Here is a 25,487-nt window from a genome sequence, read left to right on the forward strand (position 1 = left end):
TTTTTGTAAATATTTATGTGAAAGTTTAAATTAGGCTTTCTCAATCTATTTTAGTTGTACACAGAAATCAATCTAAAGATCGGGATCACAACCTAAAAATCTTTTCTTTATTAGGTTTTTTAAATTGGTTATTTTGGGGACGCACACTAGTTGCTGAAATCTATAATTAATAGGATTGAAAGCTAAATTTCTAAGCATAATGTAGCAAATGGTATGTTTCTACATCTTTCTTTTTTCTGTACTAGGTTTTTCAAATTGGTTATTTTTGGGCCACACGCTAGTTGCTGAAATTTATAATTTATAGGATTGAAAGCTAAATTTCTAAGCATAATGTAGCAAATGGTATGTTTCTACATCTTTCTTTTTTCTTTACTAGGTTTTTCAAATTGGTTATTTTGGGACACACGCTAGTTGCTGAAATCTATAGTTAATAGGACTGAAATCTAAATTTAAATTTGTAACACTTTATAAAGATACAAAATTTTTTTTTGCCCAATTAAAACATTTTTAAGAGATTATTCATCACATGCTAAACTATTCGTCCTTTTGATGAAATAAAGTTTAGTTTTCAACTGCGCTGCTGTCTTAAGGATCTGCTTTGCTAACGATTGCTATTTTCTTAGTGTTTGTTTCTCGTGTGGTTGTCTAATGAATGAACATAAGATTTTATTATTATTTGTAGGATTTGAGCATTATAATGATAAGCTTCATTTTTAAATTGTTTAGGAGTGCGCTTATGATGTTTCTCTATCATGTGCTGTTACATAGTAAAAATTTGGGACACTTAAATTGTACAGATCTGAAAACAATATTAAGAGTAGTTTGGTTCAAAAATGTCACGTTTGGAAAAAGTGTGGTCTATAATTTTATGTTTCTTTAATTTGTATTTCAACACAAAGAAGAGCAATACTGCATAATTCCCTATTTTGCAGGGCGCTAAACATGAAAAATGGTAAAGGATTTAATTTGTATTTTATAAGAAGCCTTAACGATCTACTTTTCTAGATTCCAAAACCCAAGTTTGCAACTCATTCGTTTGCCACAGCTGGTTTACGTTTTAATTCACATATTTATTATATTGAAAACTTTTTTGTACCTGAAACTTATTTCAAACGATCTTAAAAAAAGTAAATTATATACTTTGTTTAAATAAATACAGCTGTTAGTTGCTACTCTTTATTAAATTTTAAGTAAGTGATTAATAATGTTTTATTTACTAGAAATGAAAATTATTCTAAGTATATGTTTGCAAAATCATCCAATACATTTTATTTACTTGAAGATGTTTTCAGCTTCATATCGAAGACTTACAACTAGTGCTAGTGAAGCTACTGCTGTCTTATGTGATAAGCATCCTCCTAAACATAAAATAGAAATAAAGACTAAAATTGTAACATGATATATTTGTCTTAAATTAAGAATGTAATAAATAAATAGTGGTAAATGCTATAGAGTACTGGGTACACTATACTGAAGAAATTAAGGAAATTTGATCGGAATAAATATTATGTTTACAGTGCAGGGTTTGCTGTAAAAGAATACCAGGATTAGTTTATAAACGCTCAGAAATAATTACGCTATTGAAATTTAGTCTAAGAATGTTAAGTTTTCCTCTGCTTATTAGATGAAATGAGAAACAGTATTAATACATAATAATGAGAAGAAACTTATATGAGAAGTTCCCTAATGATGGATTGGGTAAAATGGTCCAATTCCTATGCCTCCACAATGCTCCTATAATTTGCTTCTGGACTTCAATGTTTGGGGATACATTAAAAACATTGTATACAAGGCGCAAAGTAAAAAAAGAAAAAAGATGTCTCCTTACATACCTTGGTTCTAATAATCGGAATTTCCGAAAGTACGTAAAGGGTGATCTCAACTGTGCTAATTGCTAATTAACTAGCACTAACTATGAATTTTTTTTTAAGGATCGAAAAGATAATCAATAGTTATGTTTACAAATATTTACAACATTTTAAACAAGGTAATTTTAAATGACGAAATAAAATGTGAAAGCGTTTGGTCGAATAGTTCTTGAGAAATAGAATTTTAAAAATATGGCTTTTTTTGAAATTTTGTAACTCAAAAATAATTCAACCCATTTCGCTCATTTTTTTTTATCATTTAAAATTACCTGGTTCAAGAATGGTGTAAAAAGTTTTATACTCACAATTCAGTATTTTGTAGAAAAAATATAATATAATAAGATATATTTTTTTTACATGGAATTATCTTAAAACGAATTTTATAATGGTGTGCAAAAGTTTTTTTAATTCGCTTTAAAACTGATATGGCTTATTACATAGAAAGTGAAATCAACATAAAGGGGCTTAAACTTTTGATAACTTTCCTAAAGCAAAGCATTCCGAAAGCATTGTTAACTAAGGTTATAAATTTACAGCATTACCTTTGATAACTAAAAATTAATCCTGTTAATTATACAAACCCTGTTTTAAAGTAGTTGCGTAGGGCAGTGGCGGATCCAGCGGGCAAGATGTTGCTGAACAATTAAATGTAGAGCTGCGACCAAAACGTTTAGTTTCTCGACAAACACAAAGTAATAATAATCAGCCAAACCAGACCCCAGAAGAATATTTTCGGAAGGCTATTTATATTCCTGTATTAGATAATATTTTAACAGATTTAAAGGACAAACTTTCCCCAGATGTGATGAAACTTTTTAATTTACGAGTTTTTTTTACCACGGCAACCTGTTCTGTTACAGAAGAAGATCTTATAGCCGTTCGTGAAACTGCCGAGTTTTATAAGAATCTCTTAAATGCTTCCGTAAAAGTTGTCGAAACAGAATTTCGTCTTTGGGTGGCAGTAATGGCAGCGTGAAACAGAAGCAGGACTTGAAGTGCCCAACGATCTTTCCAAGATTATTAATGCCTGTGACATCGATTTGTGCCCATCACTCAATATGTTGTTGAGAATTTTAATAACTCTGCCAGTTAGTGTAGCAACAACAGAACGTTCCTTTTCAACTCTTCGATCTCTCAAAACTTGGCTTAGAGTAACTCAAAATCAAGAACGATTAAATGGACTCGCGTTATTAAACATTCATCGAGAAATTGATTTGGATGTATTATTTATGTATTGTTCTATTGTTCATTAAGAAAAAATGAATGAGAAGACTAGCATTAAAAACCCGTTTTTTTTTTCAAAAAAAATATATAAAAAGAAAATTTTTTTTTTATGAAAAAAATTATTTGTTGCGGGGGGGGGGGATCTGAATCTATGACCCCCCCCGCCAGGAAAATTTCTGGGTCCATCCCTGGCGCAGAATAACAGTTCAACCTCCAGATAACAATCAAATCGCTAATTGAACAATCAAAAAGTTTCGTTCGCTCCTGACAAATTGCGGAAAAAGAGTGTTACGACTAGTTTTGGATTTTTGCTTGTATCTATGGATAGAATTGAGTAAAATTTTAAAATTTAGTACTCTCAGATAGCATAAAATAATACTCTATAACTTTTTTTTATCTATTATTTTTATTTGAAGAGACAGTTTTGGATCACGGGTATGAACATGAGCGTAACGGTGTTTTACAGCCGAAGCAGGAAAATTTACTCGTTTTTGACTGCCGATTCTGATCAAACTGATCAAATTTAATGCATAAAGATATTATTCAAAATGGAATTTAATGCTCCTTAATTTTGGTGCGTGCTAAAATATGTGTACGATGCATTATTTAGATGTTATAAGGCAAAAATTGAAAAATGTCTAAACTTTCGTAGTTTTTTGGTTCATAATAATTTAGCTCACATCAAAAACCGTCTCCAACTCATATTATTCTTATTTGAGACGATTTAAGTTTAATTGAGGCCGAGTGGTTAGCGTGCCTGACTGCGGAGCCGATGGTTGCGGGTTCGAATCCCGTTCAGGGCATGGATGTTTCTTTCTCTCTGTGTTCTATGTCCTTTCTCCTTTGTGTGAATGTGACCAGCCCTATAAACGGGTTTGTGGTTGTGCGACGTGGGCGACGCTGCTCCACCGCTGTGGCTTCACCACAAGTGCTCACTGGGTAACGTAGCAGTTCTGGCACTCCTGGCCAATGGGACAATACATCCCAAGTGCCTGCCATTAAAAAAAAGTTTAATTGAATCATTTCTATCTAAGTTTAATCCAATCATTAAATTGAATCAAGCTTTCTGGAAACTTTCACTGGATTACTTCAGTAAGGGGGGATATAAGTTTGTTCCCATACGTTTGTATCTGAAAAATTTTAAACTGTGGTTTATAGTTTTACATTAATATTTTTGTAAAATATTATCTTTGTGGTTATAATATTTTTATAAAATATTTTTTAAATAATATTTTACCTTTCAATATCTTTTCTCTTCTCTTCTTTCTTGTTTTCGAGTCTGGAACTAGGTGATCTGCAGAATAAAAAGAAATTTTAATACGCACTATCAGTTAACAACAAATTGCAAGATTCGTAGTTGACCTCATTTTCCTGTAAAAATTGCTTTGTCCTTATTTGTTCCAATATTTAGCGCTTTTTGACGTGATGTTAATGAGTGATTAGAACATTTTTTCAAAAAAATGAAAATGCGGATTTAAAAATAATTGATTTAAAGAATAGAAAGACAAGGATTTTCGATCCAACATCTTTTTATTTTAATCGTCATCGCGGCAATGACGCGCCTTTGTCCCCCCCCCTTTGTGCTTAGAGTTCTTCCGCAGCACTAAAATTGAAACAAAACGCAAATTCACTTAAAATTTGTTTATTTTACTTTAAAATATAATAATCAATTGCAAACAATAACCGCATTCACTAATACCACAATAAAGCACATAGAGTATTCCTGGAAGACGAATTATCTCGTCCGTCGCGATGGAAAAGTTAACAATGCTAATAAAAATCCAAAATTCGATAGGGCCCCTATCGAATTTTGAATTTTTATTAATCTTTGGATTGCCCATTAATCTATACATGATGCATGCATATGGCCTTTCCCGCAGGATTCATTGTTTCAAACTTATTCAGATTTTAGTCATTTTATGAAAAAGAAACTCAATTAAAAATTATACGATATCAATTTTAGGTGATGAATTCAAGATTTATACGTTTATTTATTATTTTCAGCAAGTGCAGTAGCATATCTTGTAAAGCTACAGAGTTTCACTATTATTCATTTTTATCTTTCATCTGATTTTAAGAATGACCTATTACAATTTACAATACAGTCGATTTTACAATACAGTATAATAAAAGTTTTAAATGCGGAATTGAAGGAATTACCCACTGAATTACGTCTATACTAAAGTTAAGGGGTGTTTTCGTTTTGAGATTATTGAAAACTCTGCTTCAAAAATATCAGATTAAATAAGTATTGAACTCTATTATAAATTTTTAACTATTATATATTAAATTATTTATACTATTTTCACGAAGAATCAAAATTTTTTATGTAATGATTTCAAAATATTGGGCTTTGTTCTGTGCTCCATTAATAAAATTATGCTGGAACTGTTAAAACTTCCTGTTCTAAACAATGTTGTTGTTACTAATGACACTAGCCAATATCAGCAAACCTGCTTGGTAAATTAAGTGAATTTTTAAGGCAGAATGTGATTTTTTTTTAAAATTTAAGTGACGCCATCTATGGCCAAGAATATGAATTTAGTCACATACACGTTACAGCCCATTTTACAGGGAGGACCCACTCATACTCCATTAATTCATCCACTGATCGTAATTTCGACCTGAACCAGAAAATGGACAATCTCCACTTCAGCACTCCTAGAGGTATTGATTTGTTATGGAAACGTGGAGGAGTTAGTGACTCCTACTGATTTAACGTGCACCAGTCACCCTTTCTTCGGAACACGAAATTCGAATTTGCGTTCTCACGAACACGAGCCCAATGTCCTACCAACCAGGCCGTCCCTGTCCTAAGCAATGTAATTCCGAAAAAAAAAAATAGTATATGAGAGCATGGGTTGCAATCCACTAACCATCGGTCTAACCGTAGGCGGTTTTTGTGGTTTTCCTCTCCATGTAATGCAAAAATGAGTTTGTTTCACCGAAAAGTCCCCCACAAAGGCTAGTTTGCCCCAATGCTTTATCCAGGAGTTCCCATGTCTTCTGGTTTGGGTTCAAACTTACAAGGCTATGAAGTTGAACATCAAAAGTCGTAAGCTCAGAATTAGGTCGGCTGTTCAACGTCTATTATAAAACAAAATAAGAAAAGCATATTGCAAAATTTAGTGTAAAGAGTTAATGCCATTTGACGAAATGGTATCTTCGGATAGAATAAATCTTGAGCTAAAATTTTTGAATACCTTTATAAGTTCTATAGTTTAGGGCCTTTCACAAATGAAGTCACACATTTTTTTAATATTTTTTATCCCCTCTTCCCTTTTGCAACAAAATGTCACACTTAACCACACCTTCTCTTGCCGCATGAACAATACTTGCAGTTCAAGAACCAAGCACTGCACAAAAGATCATATTTGAAATTTCAATTTCTGAACTTTGGGTGTTTAAGTGACATTTATGAATGCGACAAAAATAATTATTATATGTGTATTTTGCTGATTCTAAGCATTTTTATTCTAACCAAAATGTGTGATGTCACACTTCTTCTTACTGCCTCTCTCCCCTGCAAGCGTGATATTATTTTTGAGCGATCTCTTAGTATTAAAGTTTATGCACTGATATTTTAACATTTCTTACCTGTACAATGCCATTTTGCCCGATGAGCAAAACATCCAGATGGTAGTTGCCAATTGAGTATCTCATCTAACCAATTAGGTTTATAAAAATCTTTAAATCCCCACATGCCGCACAAACCAACTGAAATGTAACAACACATGAATACATAGTTATTTTGGTTAGCATTTTTCTTTTTGTTATTTTAAACAAGTGTTTAATATCTTCATTCATGAAATATGAATACAAAAACATCATTCTCAAAATTAGTAATAAGATTTTTTTTGGGAAAAAAAAACATAAAAACAGAATATACTTGGCAAAATAGAGTAAATAAAATACACTATATGGAGAAAAGTATCAGAACAACCACTTAAGCCATCATGGTGCGTGGGTGTTTGAATGGTTTGGTCTGGGTACCTTAAACACTGTTTACACAAGGACAAAAAAAAGGCATTTGAAAGAAGACTTCTAACGTCACTACCTTGAAAAAAAAAGCTTTTAAAATTTACTTGATCTAAGGAACTCTTGATCTACAAAACTCCACCTTACAAGGATTTTATTTTATTTTATTTTTATAACCGTCGTTCAACAGCCTACCCAATTTTTGGGTTTACGACTACTAATGTTCAACTCCGCAGCCTTTTGATCCCAATCCGGAAGACAAGGGAACTCTCGGATCAAGTATTGGGAGAAATTTGCCTTCGTGGAGGACTTTTTGATGGAGCCTACCCGCATTTGCGTTACATGGAGAGGAAGACCACGAGAACCTCCCACGATTAGCCTGACGGCAAAGGGACTTTTTTTTTCTTTCCTCCAAGCCCTGAGCATGTACCTAGGTTATGAAAACCCTTAACCATATAGCCCAGGACTTGGCCGCTGGTCCAGCTCCACTCCAGCCTAAATAACATAATATTTAAAAAAAAAAAACTTTAGAAATTAAAAAAAAAAAAAAGAACAGATTTTACTGAAAGTGTGTAATTTAAGAAGAAATTAGACAAAAAAAAATATTATACATGTGAAATGCGAAGTTATTAAAATTTTAATAGATAGTCATTATCCGCTAAGAAGTTCATTACTGTTATTAATCTTTTATTTAAAGTATTGTTTGTAATAAAAGTTTTCTGCCAAATTTCTAAATTTGTTGGGCTAGGTTGACGACTATGCCAGGAGACAGTGTAGGAACAACTAGTGAGATAATGTTCAGGCGAACCTTGTTGGCCGCAGGTGCAAAGATCTGTATCTGTTATATGCAGGTAATTAAAGAAGGTTGGAAATGGTCCGTGACCCGTCAAGAACCAGATGACTTGTTTTGGAGGAATTGTTTTGAAAAAAGTAACATTGTTAATAATTTTGAATAGACGTCTGCCTCTGTCTGAATTATTCCATTGAGATTGCCATTTTGTTAGAAGAGAATCTTTAATACGTCGTTTAAGATATGAAACTGGAAGTGGGTATACATAATTTTTCGGTTGTCTCGTAGATTGTTTAGCTAAATCATCTGCTTTTTCATTACCTACTCTATTGCTGTGTGCTTTAAACGGCAAAGGGACTCTAACCTATGATCCGTCTACCACTGAGGATATTTCACGTCAGCACTGTGGTCGGTGCAAGCCGGATGCGGATTTCGTATAGACCGGCCATCGCCGGGATCGAACCCCGGTTCACCTCAAACCTGACAAGGATTGGAAAAAAATAACCACGAGATGAAAAGAGTCAAATATCACGATTCTGAATTCCGGTCCAATTCTGAAGTTGTCTTCGACTAGAAAGCAGGCTATGAAAATCAGGTTTTCAATGCTCTTTTGACTTCACGCACCTAAAGTTAGGCCTTGCGTAAATTTGGAGTTTGTTCCCGCGGTTGGAAACGTGAATTCTGAGGGCATTCTGAACGAGGCAGGCTGCTCTCCCAATTCTATGGAAATATTTTGGGAAGCCTGTTTCTCTCCCTGCAGGATACTTGCTCCTCTGTTTCCATTTACACATCAAGACATGCGCGGCCATGGTTTGACAAAATGAGTGGACTGGACTGGTCTTCTCAGAGCTCTGTTCAAAGACTAATAGAACACATTTATGGCGAATTAGAACGCAGATTATGTAACCAGTAAAATTGACCATCCTATTACTAGAAGCACTCAATTAAGCCTTGATGGATGCTTAGAAGTCAATTCACATTGCCACCTATCAAAAACTGGTGAAAACTCTCCCCGACCTTCTCAGAGCCCTGTTCTGTGACTCATAGAACACTTTTATTACGAATTAGAACGCAGATTATGTAACCAGTAAAATTGACCATCCTTACTAGCAGCACTTAATTGTGCCGTTATGGATGCTTGGAAGTCATTTCATATTGCCACCTATCAAAAACTGGTGAAAAATCTCCCAGACGTGTGCAGGCTGTCATAGATATATGATATTAGTATATGAATAAAGACTCTCCGATTCCTTACCACTAAGTACCAGCTCTTAGCCAGATGTGTAACTTGAAAAAAATAAAGTTACTTCTAAGCTGAGAGTTATGATTCCTTCTTTATGCTAGTCAGCGTTGATGGTAGAGGCTTTTTTCCCAATGAAAACAAAATATTTTATGCAGACGAGGTTCATCCAGAAAGTAAAGAACATTTTGAAAAAAGACATATCTGTAACGAGGGACCATTGCTTCATATTCGATGTTGTATTTTTTTAAAAAAGGACTTCATCATTTACGAACTGCTTTCCCCCCCAAAATGCCTGTAGTTTCGATAATAAATGAAGATCAATTATCTCTTTGTCTTCCACTCGGGCTATGAGATTTTCTCACATTTCTCCAAAAAATATGCGTGTAAATATCAACAAAGAAGATTTTTTTTAAATTAAATTATTTTACTTACTTTGTTCCATGAGAAGATCTTGGTGATTGAGGGGGAAATGAGCATTTTCTATTTCTAATGCATCTCTGTACACATTCGAGCATAGGTAGATCATGAGATTTGAAGAAGCAGTTTTTGAACAATTTTTCTAGAAAATAATTAAATTAAGTAAGAAAAATTTGTTTAATAAATAAACTCAAAAGCAATATTTTTTAAAGTTGTTTATAAAGCTGATACATTTAAAATCGAGTTTTTTTTAAAATTATTTTTACTGGTTTAACAAACTTACCATAGTCAAAAACTGCCAAAATAAAACTTGATGTGTTAAGACATAACCTCTTTGTCTTGGAGCTCTATTCAAAGACTCGCAAGTTTCAGTTATAACGCAAACATTCTTGCTTTCGCTTCTGTAAGAATAATATTTATTTAAGGCATTAATGTTAAAATGCAAGAGGTGTTATAAAACTGCTGATGGTCACAACAGTATGGGATAATATAATTTTCCAAAACAAACAAAGTATGAGGTGTTATAAAACTACAGATGGTCACAACAGTATTGGATAATATAATTTTCCAAAATAAACAATTTTCAAATACAAAGTGGGGTCTGAAAGCAAAGAACAGGCGGCGAGAAAATGTCGACTTGAGGAAAATGGCGAATGCAATAAAGATGAATAAAAAGGCTTAAGAATCTTTGTTATTGAAAATGTTTAAAAAAAAAGGCTCAACTGAGTGACCACCGGCAGAATGAACCACGCAAAAGTTCCGAAATTCCTGGTATTTTTAACTATCGCTAGTTGCGACGTTAATTCAATTGGACAGTGTCGGAATGGAATTCTTAATCATTCCGCACAGGAAAATTCCGGGCGAAATCAAGAGTTCGTAATACGCCAAACTGACATTTACTGAATTATAACGTAACGAGAGCGTCATTCTGATCGGAATTAGATTCCGTGAAGCTGGCAATAGAGCCCTACTGGTTTAAAATCTTTTCGAATAAAGCTTTTTGTAATTGTCGTATGCAGTTCTAAATAAAGTGGTTTCCATTTTCGGCGACTTAAGACTCCAAAATATTCAAACTATATTACTTTAACTTTCGCTTTGAAAAAAAATTTTTTAACAGGTAAATATTAAGCTCATACCGCATATTTCATGAAAATAAAGTATGATTTCATGATTGTATGTAATTCTCTGAAATAAGTAAATCGATTTTCGTAAATAAAGCAATATGGTACGGATACCTATTTTTAGCCCTGCTACTAATAATCCCGCTCAATTGTTAATTTCATTATGAATTTTAGAATTATTATAGACCTCATTTTAGTCCTGTAGCAAATTTTCTCTCTAATTAGTTTTTCCCCTTTGACTATGATTAAGTATATCAAAGAATGATTAAGTTGATAAAAAACACGTTTTAAAATATCAATAAATATTAATTAATTTCTTTAGCTCAACTAGATATTAACACTTAGTCCAGAACATTTTTTTCCGTTAGTTGCCAATCCAGTGATTTTATATTATTAAGTTAATGGATAATAAATATTACTTTTTATCTTGCTATTAATTTTTCCGCTGAATTTGCGCTGAAAAGATTACTTTATTTTTGCAATTCCCATTTTTTTTATCCTTCTGCTTTGATACATACCTAATTTTAAATTGTTTTATTATTTGCCACCCTTCCTAGTACCTTTACACTATTAGATTTATTAACAGTTATTTTAGAAGGGTATCTATATCAATAACAAACAAATGTTTACACAGAGATTTATGCTACATGTGCAAAGATGCTACACGTGCAAAGATTTTTACCCTGAGCCAAGTATCTGGTTAAAGCAGTGATCGCTGTTATTTTCGTTGAAGACAGATGCGGAACAGGGAACAGGAGACACCATGAAATCATGGTTGATTTTTCTAGTTGGATACCAAAGTAATCGTTCATGACGATACATCATTCGTCCAACGCCTGTAATTGAAGAGAAGAATGTTACATAATATGATACAGTGAAACCTAAGTTGACCAGTATCGGTGCATTGCTTTAGTGGTCAACTTAGTCATCAGATGGTTAACTTAAGGGGTATAATCATTGGTTTTTTATGAAATTATTTCTTAAATCGAATTTTTCGTATGCATGATGTTATTAATATTGTTTAGGTTATTCATATATTTCCTATGAGGGCCGTGGTAGCTTAGTGATTAAAGAATCAGACTCCAGTCCAGAGAGGCCGTGGTTCGATCCTCGCAACTCCGCAGAGACCCACCGATTCCATATACGCTTTCGTCAAATTTGTGAAATCGAAAGTTCTGTGGTGTGCCGCTGAGGAGTACCATCGGTTCAGGGATCTGGAAAAAATTTCCATCCCTTTCAGATCTATGTTTAAATTGAAGAAATGGCTTCAGGAAGGAGTAGTGCTGCCGTCTATCCAAGTAGATTTGAGTTAGGACCTACTTCTGCTCTTGCTATCTAGTTAAACGGTGCTCTCTAGTTAAACAAAAGGCGCACCTTTAGGACTTAATTCGCAAAAGGTCTATGGTTTGTTTAGCTTGTCCAAGTGTCATTAGAAACGACAAACATATATTTTTTATACAATACGAATCAAAATGAAATAAACAAGATCCGCTCTATCCGATCTATCATTAAAAAGTGGTAACTGATAAAGATAAAACCATAGTTAAACTTTCTTATTTTTACAACTATTTTAGTTTTTAAAATTCAATATGAGTTTCTTTCAATAAACAATGAGTTATTGTTGAGAGAAAATATCACAGTTTCTGAGAAAATAGTTGAATGATAATACGCTTTTTGTTGCCACTTCATCGGTTTTAACGTCACAAACTGTTATAAAGAACTTCATCACGCGCTGGCGCAGGATCGGCAGTGAAAGTGTTACTTAAATTTCTTTACTTGACTTTAAAATTTTAAGTAGTTAATACTCGATACAGGCAGCAAGGCTTAATGGTTAAAGCAGAGCCTAGGCTCTGGTTATAGAATGCTCGTCTTTCAATGAGGTGAACCGGGTTAGAATCCCAGCGACGGCTGGTCGATACGAATTCCGCACCTGGCTCGCACCGACCGCAGTACTGACGTAAAATATCCTCAGTTTTAGATGGAGCATGGGTTAAAGTTTCCTTGCCATTAGGTTAACCATAAGAGGTTTTCGTAGTTTTCGTCTCAATATAACACAAATGAGGCTTAGTTCCATCAAAAAATCCTCCAAGAAGGCAAATTTCTCTCAATATTTTATCCAGGAGTTCTATTGTTTTCTGGATTGAGTTCAATCTAGGTAGTTGTAAGCCCAAAAAATTGGGTTGGTTCTTCAACGACGGCTATAAAATAAAAATAAAATGTTTAAGGCTTTGAACTGTCATTGTGAAGAGCTAGGGTTTGATCCTCAGTAGGGGCTTGAAGCCCATTCAGCTTCTGAGCGTTGTGTACCAGCTTGTATGGAAAGCTAATGTAGTCTGTGTGCTATGTTGAGTACAGTGCCGCAATTATGATGTTGGTCACCAAATTGTGGAACCTTAACCTCCATGACCCTCCCCGGTTCATAACTGGTTGATGCGGGAATCCTTTACTTTATTTAATACTTTTTTAATGCTCAGAGTAGAGAAATTAACAAGTAGAATGAAGTATAATTTATGTTATAAATTTAAGGTGATTAGTTTTAAAAATCAAATATGCATATTTCGTTATTGATGCACATCATTTATTTACTATAAATATTTTCTTAAATTGCGGTTGAGGGCCGAAAACAGATTTATCGAATTGTCCAATTATTCGGATCGTTGAAGGATTATGCGTTTTTCTAATCTTCTTCAAGCAAAAGGTTTGTTTTCTACGAAAATGCTTCTCTGTTTTCAAAATATGTGTAAGGGGTCAAAATAATGACTTCTTTTATACTTTGGTGATCTTAAGAAAGAGACTCATATTCCTTCCGCCTAGTTTCAATTTTGGTTAGTAGTTTCGAATAATGTTTCTAATAAAATTAAAATTTTTAAGTACGCCATTTGTAATATACCATAATAGGTACTACTACAATAGCCAATCCTAAGCCTGGAAAAAGTGTGAAGGGTAGTTACATAGAAACATTCTTATATCCGTTTTTTTAAATTTGTCCAATTATTCGGATTTTTCGCTATCTGAATCGGCCGTGGCCCCAATTGGATAATCGGAGCTCTACTGTATGTGTACACAAGCACAAGAACATAATGTGGATTTAGAAAACTTAATGTTACTATTCATTCCATGTTTTAAAATTAATTTTGTATTTTTGTCTCACTTACAAAACTATTTTTTAGAAGAGTCTTTAATAGTTTTCTTTTATGGTCAACTGACAAAGGAGTTTAGGTTAAGCTTTTAATAATGTTTCCCCACTGTAAAATTCTTATACTTAACAACAAAAAAAATTGTTGAAAAATATTTTTCCTGGTTAACTTATAACTTGTCTTTCCAACTGGTTACGGCATTGAATAACATTTCTAAACAAATTCGACTAATTTTAGTGGTCAGATTACAAAGGTTTCACAGATTTGACTTATTTTAGTGATCACATTACAAAGGTTTCACAGATTTGACTTATTTTAGTGATTAGATTACAAAGGTTTCACCGATTTGACTTATTTTAGTGATCAGATTACAAAGGTTTCACAGATTTGACTTATTTTAGTGGTCAGATTACAAAGATTTCACAGATTTGACTTATTTTAGTGGTCAGATTACAAAGGTTTCACAGATTTGACTTATTTTAGTGGTCATATTACAAAGATTTCACCAATTTGATTTTGATCAGATTACAAAGGTTTCACCGATTTGACTTATTTTAGTGGTCAGATTATAAAGGTTTCACTGCTTTTATTTACAAAGGATAAGCTCAGTTTTTGGTAAGAGAGGTCAAATTAGACAGACTAGTCAACTTGACAGGTTCAACTGTGTTCAATGAATAAAATTTCTATTATATTATTTGGGTTAAGGAATGAGCTTTGGTGGTACCCTGATTAGGTCATTGAACTGTCTTAGTGAAAGAGAAGAAAAGAGTATAGAAGAATAGAAGGAAAAGAGTAGAACAGTAAAAGATCGGAAATAAGACACTGGCCCACAAAGAGTTATCGAGTCAATAAGAAAGAAGAAATATATTTTACAACTGCTGGGTCCAAATTTACAAGGCTGTGAAGTTTAACCTTAGTAGTCACAAATCCGATATGAATTTGTTGTTTAACGCCGTCTATAAAATGGAATAAATAAAGAACAAGTGGATGAAGGTTCTAACTGACATTTTAGTGAGTTTTAGTAAAATTAACTTTAAAGTTTATAAATTACCAATAGGAAATAAATATTATGCTTAACCATTATTTCTTGTCCATAGGCTTTCAATTAGGGAATTTGATAAATTCTTGATACTCATATAAACTGTTCGGGTCATAGCGTTCGTTCTTCCATTTTAAAAGACTCACAGATTTTAACGTCAAATTCTGCTTTCGGCTTGCACCGACCACAGCGCTAACGTAAAATATACCTAGAGATAGAGTATCATAGGTACAAATTTCCTTGTCATCGGGCTAACCCGGGGAGATTTTCGTGATTCAGCTCTTCATGTAAAGTAGATGTGGGTAAGTTTAATCAAAACGTCCACTGCGAAAGCTAATATGATCCAAAGCTTGATCCACGAGTTTCCTTGTCTTCTAGATAGGATTCAAAATTACAAGGTTACGCAGTTGTAGCCATTGATTTAAATTTGGGTCATCGCCCGTTATAAAATAAAAAAATTGTACTTAGCAGAAAAAATTTATATAATGTTTGCAAAACATAAAGAATTTGCAAAAACTAATATTGTAAGGTTGAATTAGGTTAAAATAAAATCTTTCCTACCAAAAATCAGAATTTGTTCAGGAAAATAATAGAGAATCTTTTTTATCAAAACAAACTTTATAAATGTAGTAGTTATTCAATTGTTTATTAGTAGAACGATTTATTACTTACTTTCGGCGTATTCTTTGTCATTCTCATACACAAATACTTGCCCTTCATTGGCGATATTTGACGCTAGATCTCGCAATACATTCAATTGAGGACGAATCAATTTAAAAATGTGTGGTTCAAATTCCAGGTACGCTTCCAATTGTTCTAAAATAGTAGAAAAGGTATCATTATCGTCACATTAAAGTCCTTCAACTTCTATTTCAAAAGCATACGGTCATTGTTTAATTGCATGAAAAGTTGCCTCAAATATAAAATGTTTTGTTAGTTTATGTTATGTAATGTTTAATGATGTTTATTTATCTAATATATGTTACAGAGAGCGCCATAGAGACTTCAAGTTAGCTGCATACAATTATAAAACTCATTTATCCAAAGATAATTTCTAGGCAATGTTTTCATTTTTCATATTTTGAAGTATTAATTTATTGAGTAATTGAGTAGTAATTGATGAATTTTTTTAAAATTTTGAATTTTGCTATTTGATATATATATATATATATATATATATATATATATATATATATATATATATATATATATATATATATATATATATATATATATATATATATATATATATATCAAATGAAGAATAAAACAAAGAAAAATTATAGACATATGAAAAAAAGGGGGGTGGGATATAATAAGTAAAAAAATAAATAAATAAATAACAAACAACATTTTATTAAAAAAAAAAATTAAATGTTAATTAAAAAACCGGAAAAAAAGCCGGAGAAAAAAAGATATAATCTTTTCTTCAGCCCACACGATTATATCCGCAAAACAGAGTGCGGATATATATATATATATATATATATATATATATATATATATATATATATATATATATATATATATATATATATATATATATATATATATGTATATAGATAATAAATAAATTAACAAATATTGAAATTATTTTACTTATTGATTAATCTTTAAATAAATGAGTATTATAATTATGCCAAAACTGCATTATTTCTGAAATCGAAATTAATCAAAGTCATTTAGAAATTAATTTATTTCTGACGGGTTTTAATAAATTATGTGAATTATAATAGGAAAATGTATTTCTCCCTTTTCTGTATTTTAATTTTTTTGTAATTCGTATTTATTATTTATTTTTAAATTTTATTTAAAAGCAATTAAGACATTTTTGAATTTTAAGGTGTAAATATTTTTGCATGACTTAAAAAAAATTTACATCAAATGTCAAAAATTCAAAATTTGATCGAATTTGGTCGAAAAGTTTCTAAGCAATATAACTTCAAAAACGTCGTATTTTAAATTTTTCATTTTTCAAGATGTAATCGATTTAAATTTATATTGCTGATAATTTTGTTAAATCAAAAATCGTGTAGTTTAAAATGATCAAAAGTTAGAATTAATTAAACTTAAATTTTTTATTAATTTACCTTTCGATTCAAAATTTGCTCAATCATCGTCAAATTAAAAATTATTGGAATAAATTTTAACTTGAATTTATCTTTTGATAAATGAATTGTATAATTGGGCAAACATTAATTTAATTCAAAATTAGAAATCAATTAAATTTATTTAGAAATTTATTTTCGTCCGTGTTATCATTAAATAAGACGATTTTTAATGGAAAAATGTGCGTCGTAAGCAATTTTTTGTTCTTTCTACATTTTCAAAACCTAATGTTCCTAAATTAATTAAAATACCACTTAGAATATTTTTTTACTGAGCTCTTTAATTATTAACTAATGGTTAAGGGTCCTTTTCAGATTTAAAAGAGAGTCTACTTCTTCTTTGTTAACTCACAGATAAATTAAACGCAAGTGGTTTAATTTATCCGTAATTATTAATATATTAAGTATTATATATTAATAATATTAATAAAGTAATATACATTAATAATTTACTTTATATTGATGATATATAAAGTAAATCAGAAATATGAAGCATATTTCTGAACATTTATTTTTGTTACATTTTATAAATTGAAAAGTGCTCCATTGAACTCAGTTACTAAGTTTTTAATTTTTAGGTCATAATTATTTTTAAAACTTTTCAAAATTCAGGCTTTTAAAATACTTGCAACTTTAAAATTTTAAATTTGGTAGCTAGGTTTTATAATCTATTCAATAAATAAAATAGAATAAAAAATGTTCAAAAATATTAATTAGTTACTTAATAAACAAAAAAATATTTCTTATTTATGAGTCATTGTAGGTTAACAAGTTTAACATTTCAAGTCTTAAAAAATACTTACAAATTTAAAGTTTTAAAATTGGTTATTATGTTAATTTTGACAAATTTAAAAAATATTCAAAGTTATGAATTAATTAATATGTAAAGAAGTAGCGTACGTATGAGTTTTCGTAGATCAAAGTTTTTATAGTTCAAGCTCTTTTTCAAAATTAAAGTCTTAAAAATAATTCCAATCTTTAAATTTAACATTTTGTCACAGTGTTTATAATGGCACAAATATATAAAATAGTAATATAACAGTTATAAAATGGCTGTGTATAACAGTTATAAAATGGCACAAATAGATAAAATGAATATTAAAAACATACAAAATACGCATACATGTTAAGTAGTTGCTTAAATAAACTTTGCTTTCATATAATTATCCATAGATTATAGAGGAAGAACAATCCATTTTCTGTCTGAAAGAGAACCTTTAAGCATAATTGAGTTATGTTATGTTCTTGGCAAATAGTTGTAACTAATATTAGCAAATATTTATAATCATTATTAATTAGTTTTAACAAGCATTAGTAATAAATTATATCTAACATTTTATCATTTTTCTTCTTTTAAGAACCATGAAATATATCTTCAGGAAAGAAAACGCAATATATGTAAATATAAAATGGCCCAAACATCTAAATTTACTTCAAGAAAAAGTTAATAAAACCTGATTGTTTGATATAGTATAAAGTCACGTTTGGTATAATTGATGGTTTAAGAAAATGTCAGGATTTAATGAGCTATTCTAAGAAAAAAAGAACTTAAATGAAATATGTTATGTACTTTGAATTGTGTATTTAGAGTGAGGTATTAAGAACAATCCACATTAAGCTTTTTCAGCGAATTCTTGATTACTGTGGGACCTAGAAAAACGCTGAAGGATTAAATACAAATAAAAGTGTGTAGCAAAGGATTCATAGTTTATTCTTTGCTTGACTAAAATAAGTGTAAGACAAAATGTTCTTTGCTGATCTGAAATACCACTGAATTAAAGCTTTTCTTTGAGGTGTCTTTTGTCGAATGAAAAACGTTTATTTTGGCGAATAATATGTTCTTTTTATAACTGCTTAGATTTCGAAACAGTTGTTCATGACTTATTGTTTTTGTCCATTCCTAGCGTCCTCTATGATGATTATGAAAATGGCGCAAATGTTAATATTAAGAAAAGCCATAGTTACTTGAAAATGAAATGTGTTTGCGATCTAAATTTTTAATATTCAAACAGTTACTCCTACACTGTATTATTTGAGTTAAAAAATATGCAAACATTGAGAATTAAGGATTGATTTCAATGATTCTTTTTCTAATTTTTTTTTTTATCTAAGTGAAGAAATCTCATCAAATTGGCGATTTAAAGAAACAGAAATGTTCAAATATTTAAAATATAGGATCGTTTTTAAACCTACTCAATGTTTAAATAAATTAAAATTAAAGCTTTGTGCTTAAAGTTTAAGATACTGCGGATTCTTTTTCTTTATTTTCTTGACAGAGGAGTTTTAAAATGTGCGCTTCGTTCCATTGATTTATGAGCCAAATACTTCTTATCTATACTTCTTAAATTATATATTTTAAAACTTTTTTTTAAATTTCATTACAATTATGTTTTTTAGAAATATCAGTTTTGGATACTTGCGACTCAAACTTACAAAGTGATAATATCTAAATAAATGATTGAAATCAGATTTATTTATGTCAAACTGTATTGGCTTCTGAATCAACAAATGCCGCGAATGATCTACGATAACGTCATTTGCAATTATCCAATTATCGAAAGTTGGAATAGCTCTCCTTGATTCTGTTAAGGTTATCAAAAATATTCCTGCTTTATTACTTTTAATTAACACATTCCATTAATTTTCAAACTGACTGTTGATATAGAGACGAACTACTCGTTCATAACAAATATTTATGTCGAAATACTATTAAAGTTTCACTGGAAGAAGAACAAAAATAAAATGAATCCTTAACATTCAAAATTTAGAGTGTAACAATATAGGAGAGAAACCCAGACTAAGTCTTAGTCCTATGTAGCACTTGATTAGAGCAATTCACTAATGACAACATTTTCAATGCCTTATCAAGAAAAAATTTGTATGATCACTTTGAAAACCCAAGAATTATTTTAACTTAACCCTTCACAGATCAATTCACTTAGTGTTTGAAACGAACAAACGAGCGTCTTTTAGGTCAATCTGTTTCAGTCTAAATGTGGTAACAGTGTTTAATATTTAAATGGGATCAAATGACCGAATTAGTTAGTTCAATAAAACGATTGGGGATTAATGATGATTTGGATGGAAAAAAAATCTACAATTGAGTACTGAATGATAAAAGAAAGTTGCTATAAATCATCTTAGTAACAAATTCAGACAAATCCAGATATGAAAATGATATTTAGAAAAGGAAGCACAGCTCTTTAAATAAAGTTTTAGAGTATCTGTAAAATTTCAATTACAAAAATTATAAACACATTAGTGTACACTGAGTAATACATTAGATGTTCCAAACCAGAATTTAAATGAAGGAACAAAAATTGCTTAAAAATCAGACAAATTAATATAAAGGAAGGCGGGATTTAAAATAAATCACTTTGATTTCTTGATGAGAATGGAAATATTTTTAAAACCTCAGCTACCTGAGGACAGCAATTGATATTTTAATCTTTTTTGTCAATGATTTATCAGATTATAATAACGTTTTCTTTTTAACTTCCAATGTGTATAATTCTTTACTTCTTCTTCAACGGAGGACTTTACTCTTTTTCTTTACTTTTCTTCTTTTAAGGATCCTAAAAATTTGTGGTTGGGAGATTCTGTATTCATGGGTATATGATAATGTGTCGTAAATATGTTATTTTTTTGACATGTAAAAGGTAAAATAAACTTTAGTTAAGATTAATTTGTATTTAGTTGAGATTATATTGTATCTTATTCAAACGGACTTAAGCAAAAAATGTGCGATTGTCTTAGCAACGAAAATATTTCAAGATGCGGACCACCGAAGATTCAAGAGTCGTCAACATTCACTTTTTCTAGAATTAACACGAGTTTAAAAACTTAGAATAATAGAAAGGTACAAGTCAGAGACTGAACTACATCCTCGAGTAGAATATATCAATCATTTGTAATTTTGTGGCGGTGAATGGCAACCAGCTGTTTGCACTATTCCTATTGGGTGATGCGTAGTTTGATCCCAATAGAAATGTATTCCTATTGATTGCTATCTAACTGATCGATCATAGATGGATTGCCGGTAGGCAGGAAAATGAAGAGACGTCATCAGCTTAGACTTTTTTATAGCGATTCTCAAAGCAGAAAGTTAGATAAAAGCGTAAACATCGTAGAATATAAATTCATTTGAAACAAATATAGTTACTGAACATTTGTCATAATCAAATTTGAATATTACTATTATAAAATTTATTTAAGTTATAATTCTTTTGATAGAAATGAATAAAGTTTTTTTACTTCTATTAAACGCAAAATTAATAGGTAATAAAACTAATCACTATTTTCTATTTCTCATTTATTGTGAAATAGTATAACTATTAAACAAAAATTATTTTCACTACATAAATCAACGCATGTTGGTATGGTATTTTCCATTTTTTATACAATTGATGATGCATATAATCGAAGTGTTTCATTCAACTATAATTTCTCTCTCTCTTTTTTAATTTTGTTTAAAATTTTAATGTCCTTATTAGATGTAAATGTAAAAGTTTGTTGTTTTATAAAGTTATTAAGAAATTCATTTTTGGTAAAAATTTTATTGCATTAAAAGGGGAATTTGCATACCCTATATCACTTCTCATTCAAATAAATAATATTTGTAGTTGTCATCTTTAATATATGTATATTTATACATTTTAATAATAATAATAAGATAAATTACTGTTAAGTTAATATAAATTACTGTCTAAATAATTTAAAGATTTAAGGTAAATGCAGAGATAAGCCACACTTTCTTCTAAAATGGCATTTTTACATCAAATTGTTCTTTAGTATTGTTTCCAGGTATAAATTCAATAAGTTTATGAAATTTTCCCTCTGCAGTAACGCAGGGAGATCTTATTGCCTACACAGAAATCAAGGTGCTTATCATTAAAATCGTTCAGCAGAGCAGTTTGAAAATGAGGCTTATTATATTTCCCTTCAATTTTATTTCTGTATAAAATGGATTAAAAATTATGGTAGTGTCTTATTTTAGACAATTATATGTTTGTGTAAAATGAGTTAAAAATTATGGTAGAGTCTTATTTTAGACTATTATATTTTTGTGTGAAATGTATTAAAAATTATGGTAGTGTCTTATTTTAGACAATTTTTTTTGAAGAATGTATTAAAAATTTTGGTAGTGTCTTATTTTAGACAATTATATTTTTGTGTAAAATGCATTAAACATTATGGTAGTGTCTCATTTTAGACAATAAAATTTTTGTGTAAAATCTATTAAAAATTATGGTAGTGTCTTATTGTAAACAATTATAGATATTTTTTAAAAATGTATTAAAAATTATGGTAGTGTCTTATTTTAGACTCTTGATGGAAAAGTGTAAGAAGTCTTTCTGCAATAGGCTTCATCGCTATCTGTGTTCTAATAAAATATACTCGAGGGAGGAATTGGAAAATGAAAGCAATTTTGAACAAATAACCAGGCATAACAATGTGGCAACAAGCTTAAATAATAAACTAAAAACTATGCAAGACAGTAGTGTTGAAAAAAGCGACGGAGAGCAAAACAAACATCTCCTTACAACCGAAGACATAAAATGTGCGATTTGCCAAGATATGCAAACATACACAGATATGTACGAATTGCAATGCACGCATAAATTCCATGCAATGTGCTTCATTGAATGGTTAAAGAGAAAATTTATGTGTCCAATTTGTCGTATCGATTTATACTTTCCATCTGATGAGTATGATAATGAAGAGACACTTTCTGATAGTGATGAAGAACTTTTATTGGAACTTTCATCGGCTGAGGAGTTTTGTGGATTTTATTGCTCTATTCAGTAACAACACTTAACCTCCATTACACATTGTATACACGTATAATAATTGCTTCAATTGAAAAAGAAATGAAAAGAAAAATAGATGATGGTACAAAAATGTTAATTATGGGATATGGTTATCGTTAGCAGATTTTGGAAGATGAGGAAATTTTCTATTTATACACATTTCTTAATTTTTTAAAAATATTTTTGTTCTATGATGTATTTATCTTTTATGTAAATAAATGAAGGTTAATTTTCATTTTCTGCAACACTGTTCAACTTTAAAAGTTATTAGCGAGGATGAAAATTATTATTAGAATGAAATAAATGCTTTCGATTACACGATTTTTGATAGCTCGGAATGAGCAAATATGGGAGATATAGTGGGGATAAAGTGTTATATGGGAGATAAAATAATATGGGGGATATAGTGTTATAGTGTAAGGATATTTTGTTTTTTGTCCAGATTAGAGCTTCTGCATCTAACATAGTTAGAGCGTTACGACCAGCAGTTTTAAAATTGAGTAAAAGAGAAACATTAAGGAGTAGAGTATGGTTCTTAGCAAAATTGCCCCCGAATGTCGCGTACCTACTCAGTGTCAAAATCAAGCCAACTGTATTCAACTATGTTTCATATCATTTTCTTTTACCAGTCAAAGAACACGCCAAGCTACAAATTTACTTAAAGGGCTGATTAACTGATTCAGCTCTTTAAATATAACAACGAAGCAGTTCGTTTACAAGATTTCGATTAAATATAACATCTTTATCAAGAAAACTAGTATTTCATCGAAAAGTGAAAATGGAAAAAAAAGCGTACTTTGGTAATATCCCATCGACCATTTTCGCCAAATCTAAGTTGGAAGTTGTTCAAATTTAAATATTTCTAATTTTTTTGCATACAAAAAGTAATTTTTGTATTTTGTCGATAACTTTATAATCAATTACAATGTAAAAATGAATTTTGAAGACACCAAAATGGCTTTGACGAGGTGTCGGCGAAAATGGTTGACTGGATAATACGTAAAATACAAAGAATAATTATAGCATGATAGGCTTTAAAAACTTACTATTTCCTGAAATATATGATTATTTATCATTATTTTAGCGTACAATAGATATTTTGGATAGTTGAAATTTATTTTGAAAAAGCAAGAATAATAAATACGTACCTATAATTCAGAGATTCTCCGGTTCATAATACCTATTCGATCCTTCCAAATTGAATCGGCCTATAAATTTTTGTTTCGCTTCTTTTCTGTAAATTATTGCCCTCAACTAATCACGGACTGTTGCATCATACCTCTCTAACTGCTTAAGTTACTGGGATTCGTATAAGTTATATGAGCTTTCCATTCTTGTTACTGCTCAGAAACATCTGAATACAGCATGACATCTAAACATGGTTTCTGACATAATGATGTTTTATTTTAATGGTTTATCCGATGGAAATGGTTTAGCACAGTGAGCTAGAAAAATAATCTTTGACAAGTTTTAATCTAATGACGTGATCTATCTATGTGGCAAATTTCATGGTTTGATACGTCAAATTAAATATTAAGACTAAGTACTAATTAAACTGAACTGTTTTAGTGAAACTTTAGTTAGACCCTATATATATTTGTCTATATAAATTCTTTATGGTCATTCTGTAATACCTCTGAAACATCAGATAATTATTTTTAGTACTAAAATAACTAAATTGTTGAAAATCAGTTTCAAAAAATTGCACGACCATGCATGTCGGGTTTTCTTGATAGGGGGGGGGGAGTCCTAAATATTGATATTTAGGGAAATGAGGTATTGTACCCGTTGTATTTTTTTACGCTGAATAAAATGGGAATAGATTAGAGACTATAATATAATTTAGAAGTTAAGATGGTTATATACCATTTTCTTAGTTGGTTTTATACCATATTTTAGTTAGTTTTATACCATTTTTTTAGTCATTTGCATTTTTTACATTGTTCTCTAGAAAAAAGGGGTATTGAATCTTGTGATTTTTTTCTCCCCTAAATAAAAGGAGCTAGAGCAAAGTTTAAAAGATACGTGGGCTTCATTCCCAAAATATTTATATTCATATAATTATAGTGGGAGGGGTTTATTTCCCCCTTTTTTTTTACTTAAACCACACACGCGAGGTTTTGCAATCTTTATTGATATTCTGACTGTTGGATGTCCAAGTTCCTTAAAGTATTTTTGATTTTAAAATATTCTTAAGCGAACGACATGCAAAATGATTTTTAAGTAAATTTTTTGCTGCATTATTTCTTTTTTTGAGATTGTATTTTTCCTGGCTCAGAACCACTTTTAACTTTTAACTACTTTTAACTAACTTGTCTACTTTTAACTTCCTGCTCTAAATCGGAAATATATAAGATGATGCTATATATCTATAGAAATATACACCGAAGAGCCATTACATTAAGACCACCCTCCATCTATAGCAATGGGCTCGCCCAGGGTTTCACGGTTTCTCGCCCAGGAACAATGTTTTCATGGGGCACATTAGGACCCATAATCCTCATAGAACAATCCCCGACGTCTGTAAGCTACTTGAACATAGTTGAAGACCAGGTTCACCCATTCATGGCAACAGTTTTTCGTGCGGGTAGATGGTGTTTACCAACAGGATAATGCACCATGTCATAAGGGTCGAATCGTCATGGATTGGCTCGAGGAACATTCCAGTGACTTTTAAGTTATCTCTTGGCCCCCAAATTCACCTGACCTTAATCCAATAGAGCATTTGTGGTCCTATTTGGAAAACTAAATT

At 30.7% G+C, this 25,487-nt stretch overlaps 1 protein-coding gene across 1 annotated transcript in view; it reads right to left on the reverse strand.

The window, feature by feature from the left end:
• Positions 1–1,118: 1,118 nt before the first annotated feature.
• The window catches only part of LOC107456887 (UPF0764 protein C16orf89 homolog), a 36,298-nt gene continuing 11,929 nt past the window's right edge, over positions 1,119–25,487 (reverse strand). The window contains exons 2-8 of the mRNA XM_043039371.3: positions 15,490–15,633; positions 11,324–11,477; positions 9,804–9,921; positions 9,536–9,662; positions 6,690–6,809; positions 4,330–4,386; positions 1,119–1,358 (exon numbers count right to left, since the gene is read on the reverse strand). Coding sequence (XP_042895305.2) covers positions 1,273–1,358; positions 4,330–4,386; positions 6,690–6,809; positions 9,536–9,662; positions 9,804–9,921; positions 11,324–11,477; positions 15,490–15,633 — 806 coding nt within the window. The 3' untranslated portion in view covers positions 1,119–1,272. The remainder of the gene's footprint in view (positions 1,359–4,329; positions 4,387–6,689; positions 6,810–9,535; positions 9,663–9,803; positions 9,922–11,323; positions 11,478–15,489; positions 15,634–25,487) is intronic.

Source organism: Parasteatoda tepidariorum, chromosome 9, assembly GCF_982258835.1.
Source record: "Parasteatoda tepidariorum strain Cologne lab strain chromosome 9, Ptep-v5.0, whole genome shotgun sequence".
Lineage (NCBI taxonomy): Eukaryota > Metazoa > Arthropoda > Arachnida > Araneae > Theridiidae > Parasteatoda > Parasteatoda tepidariorum.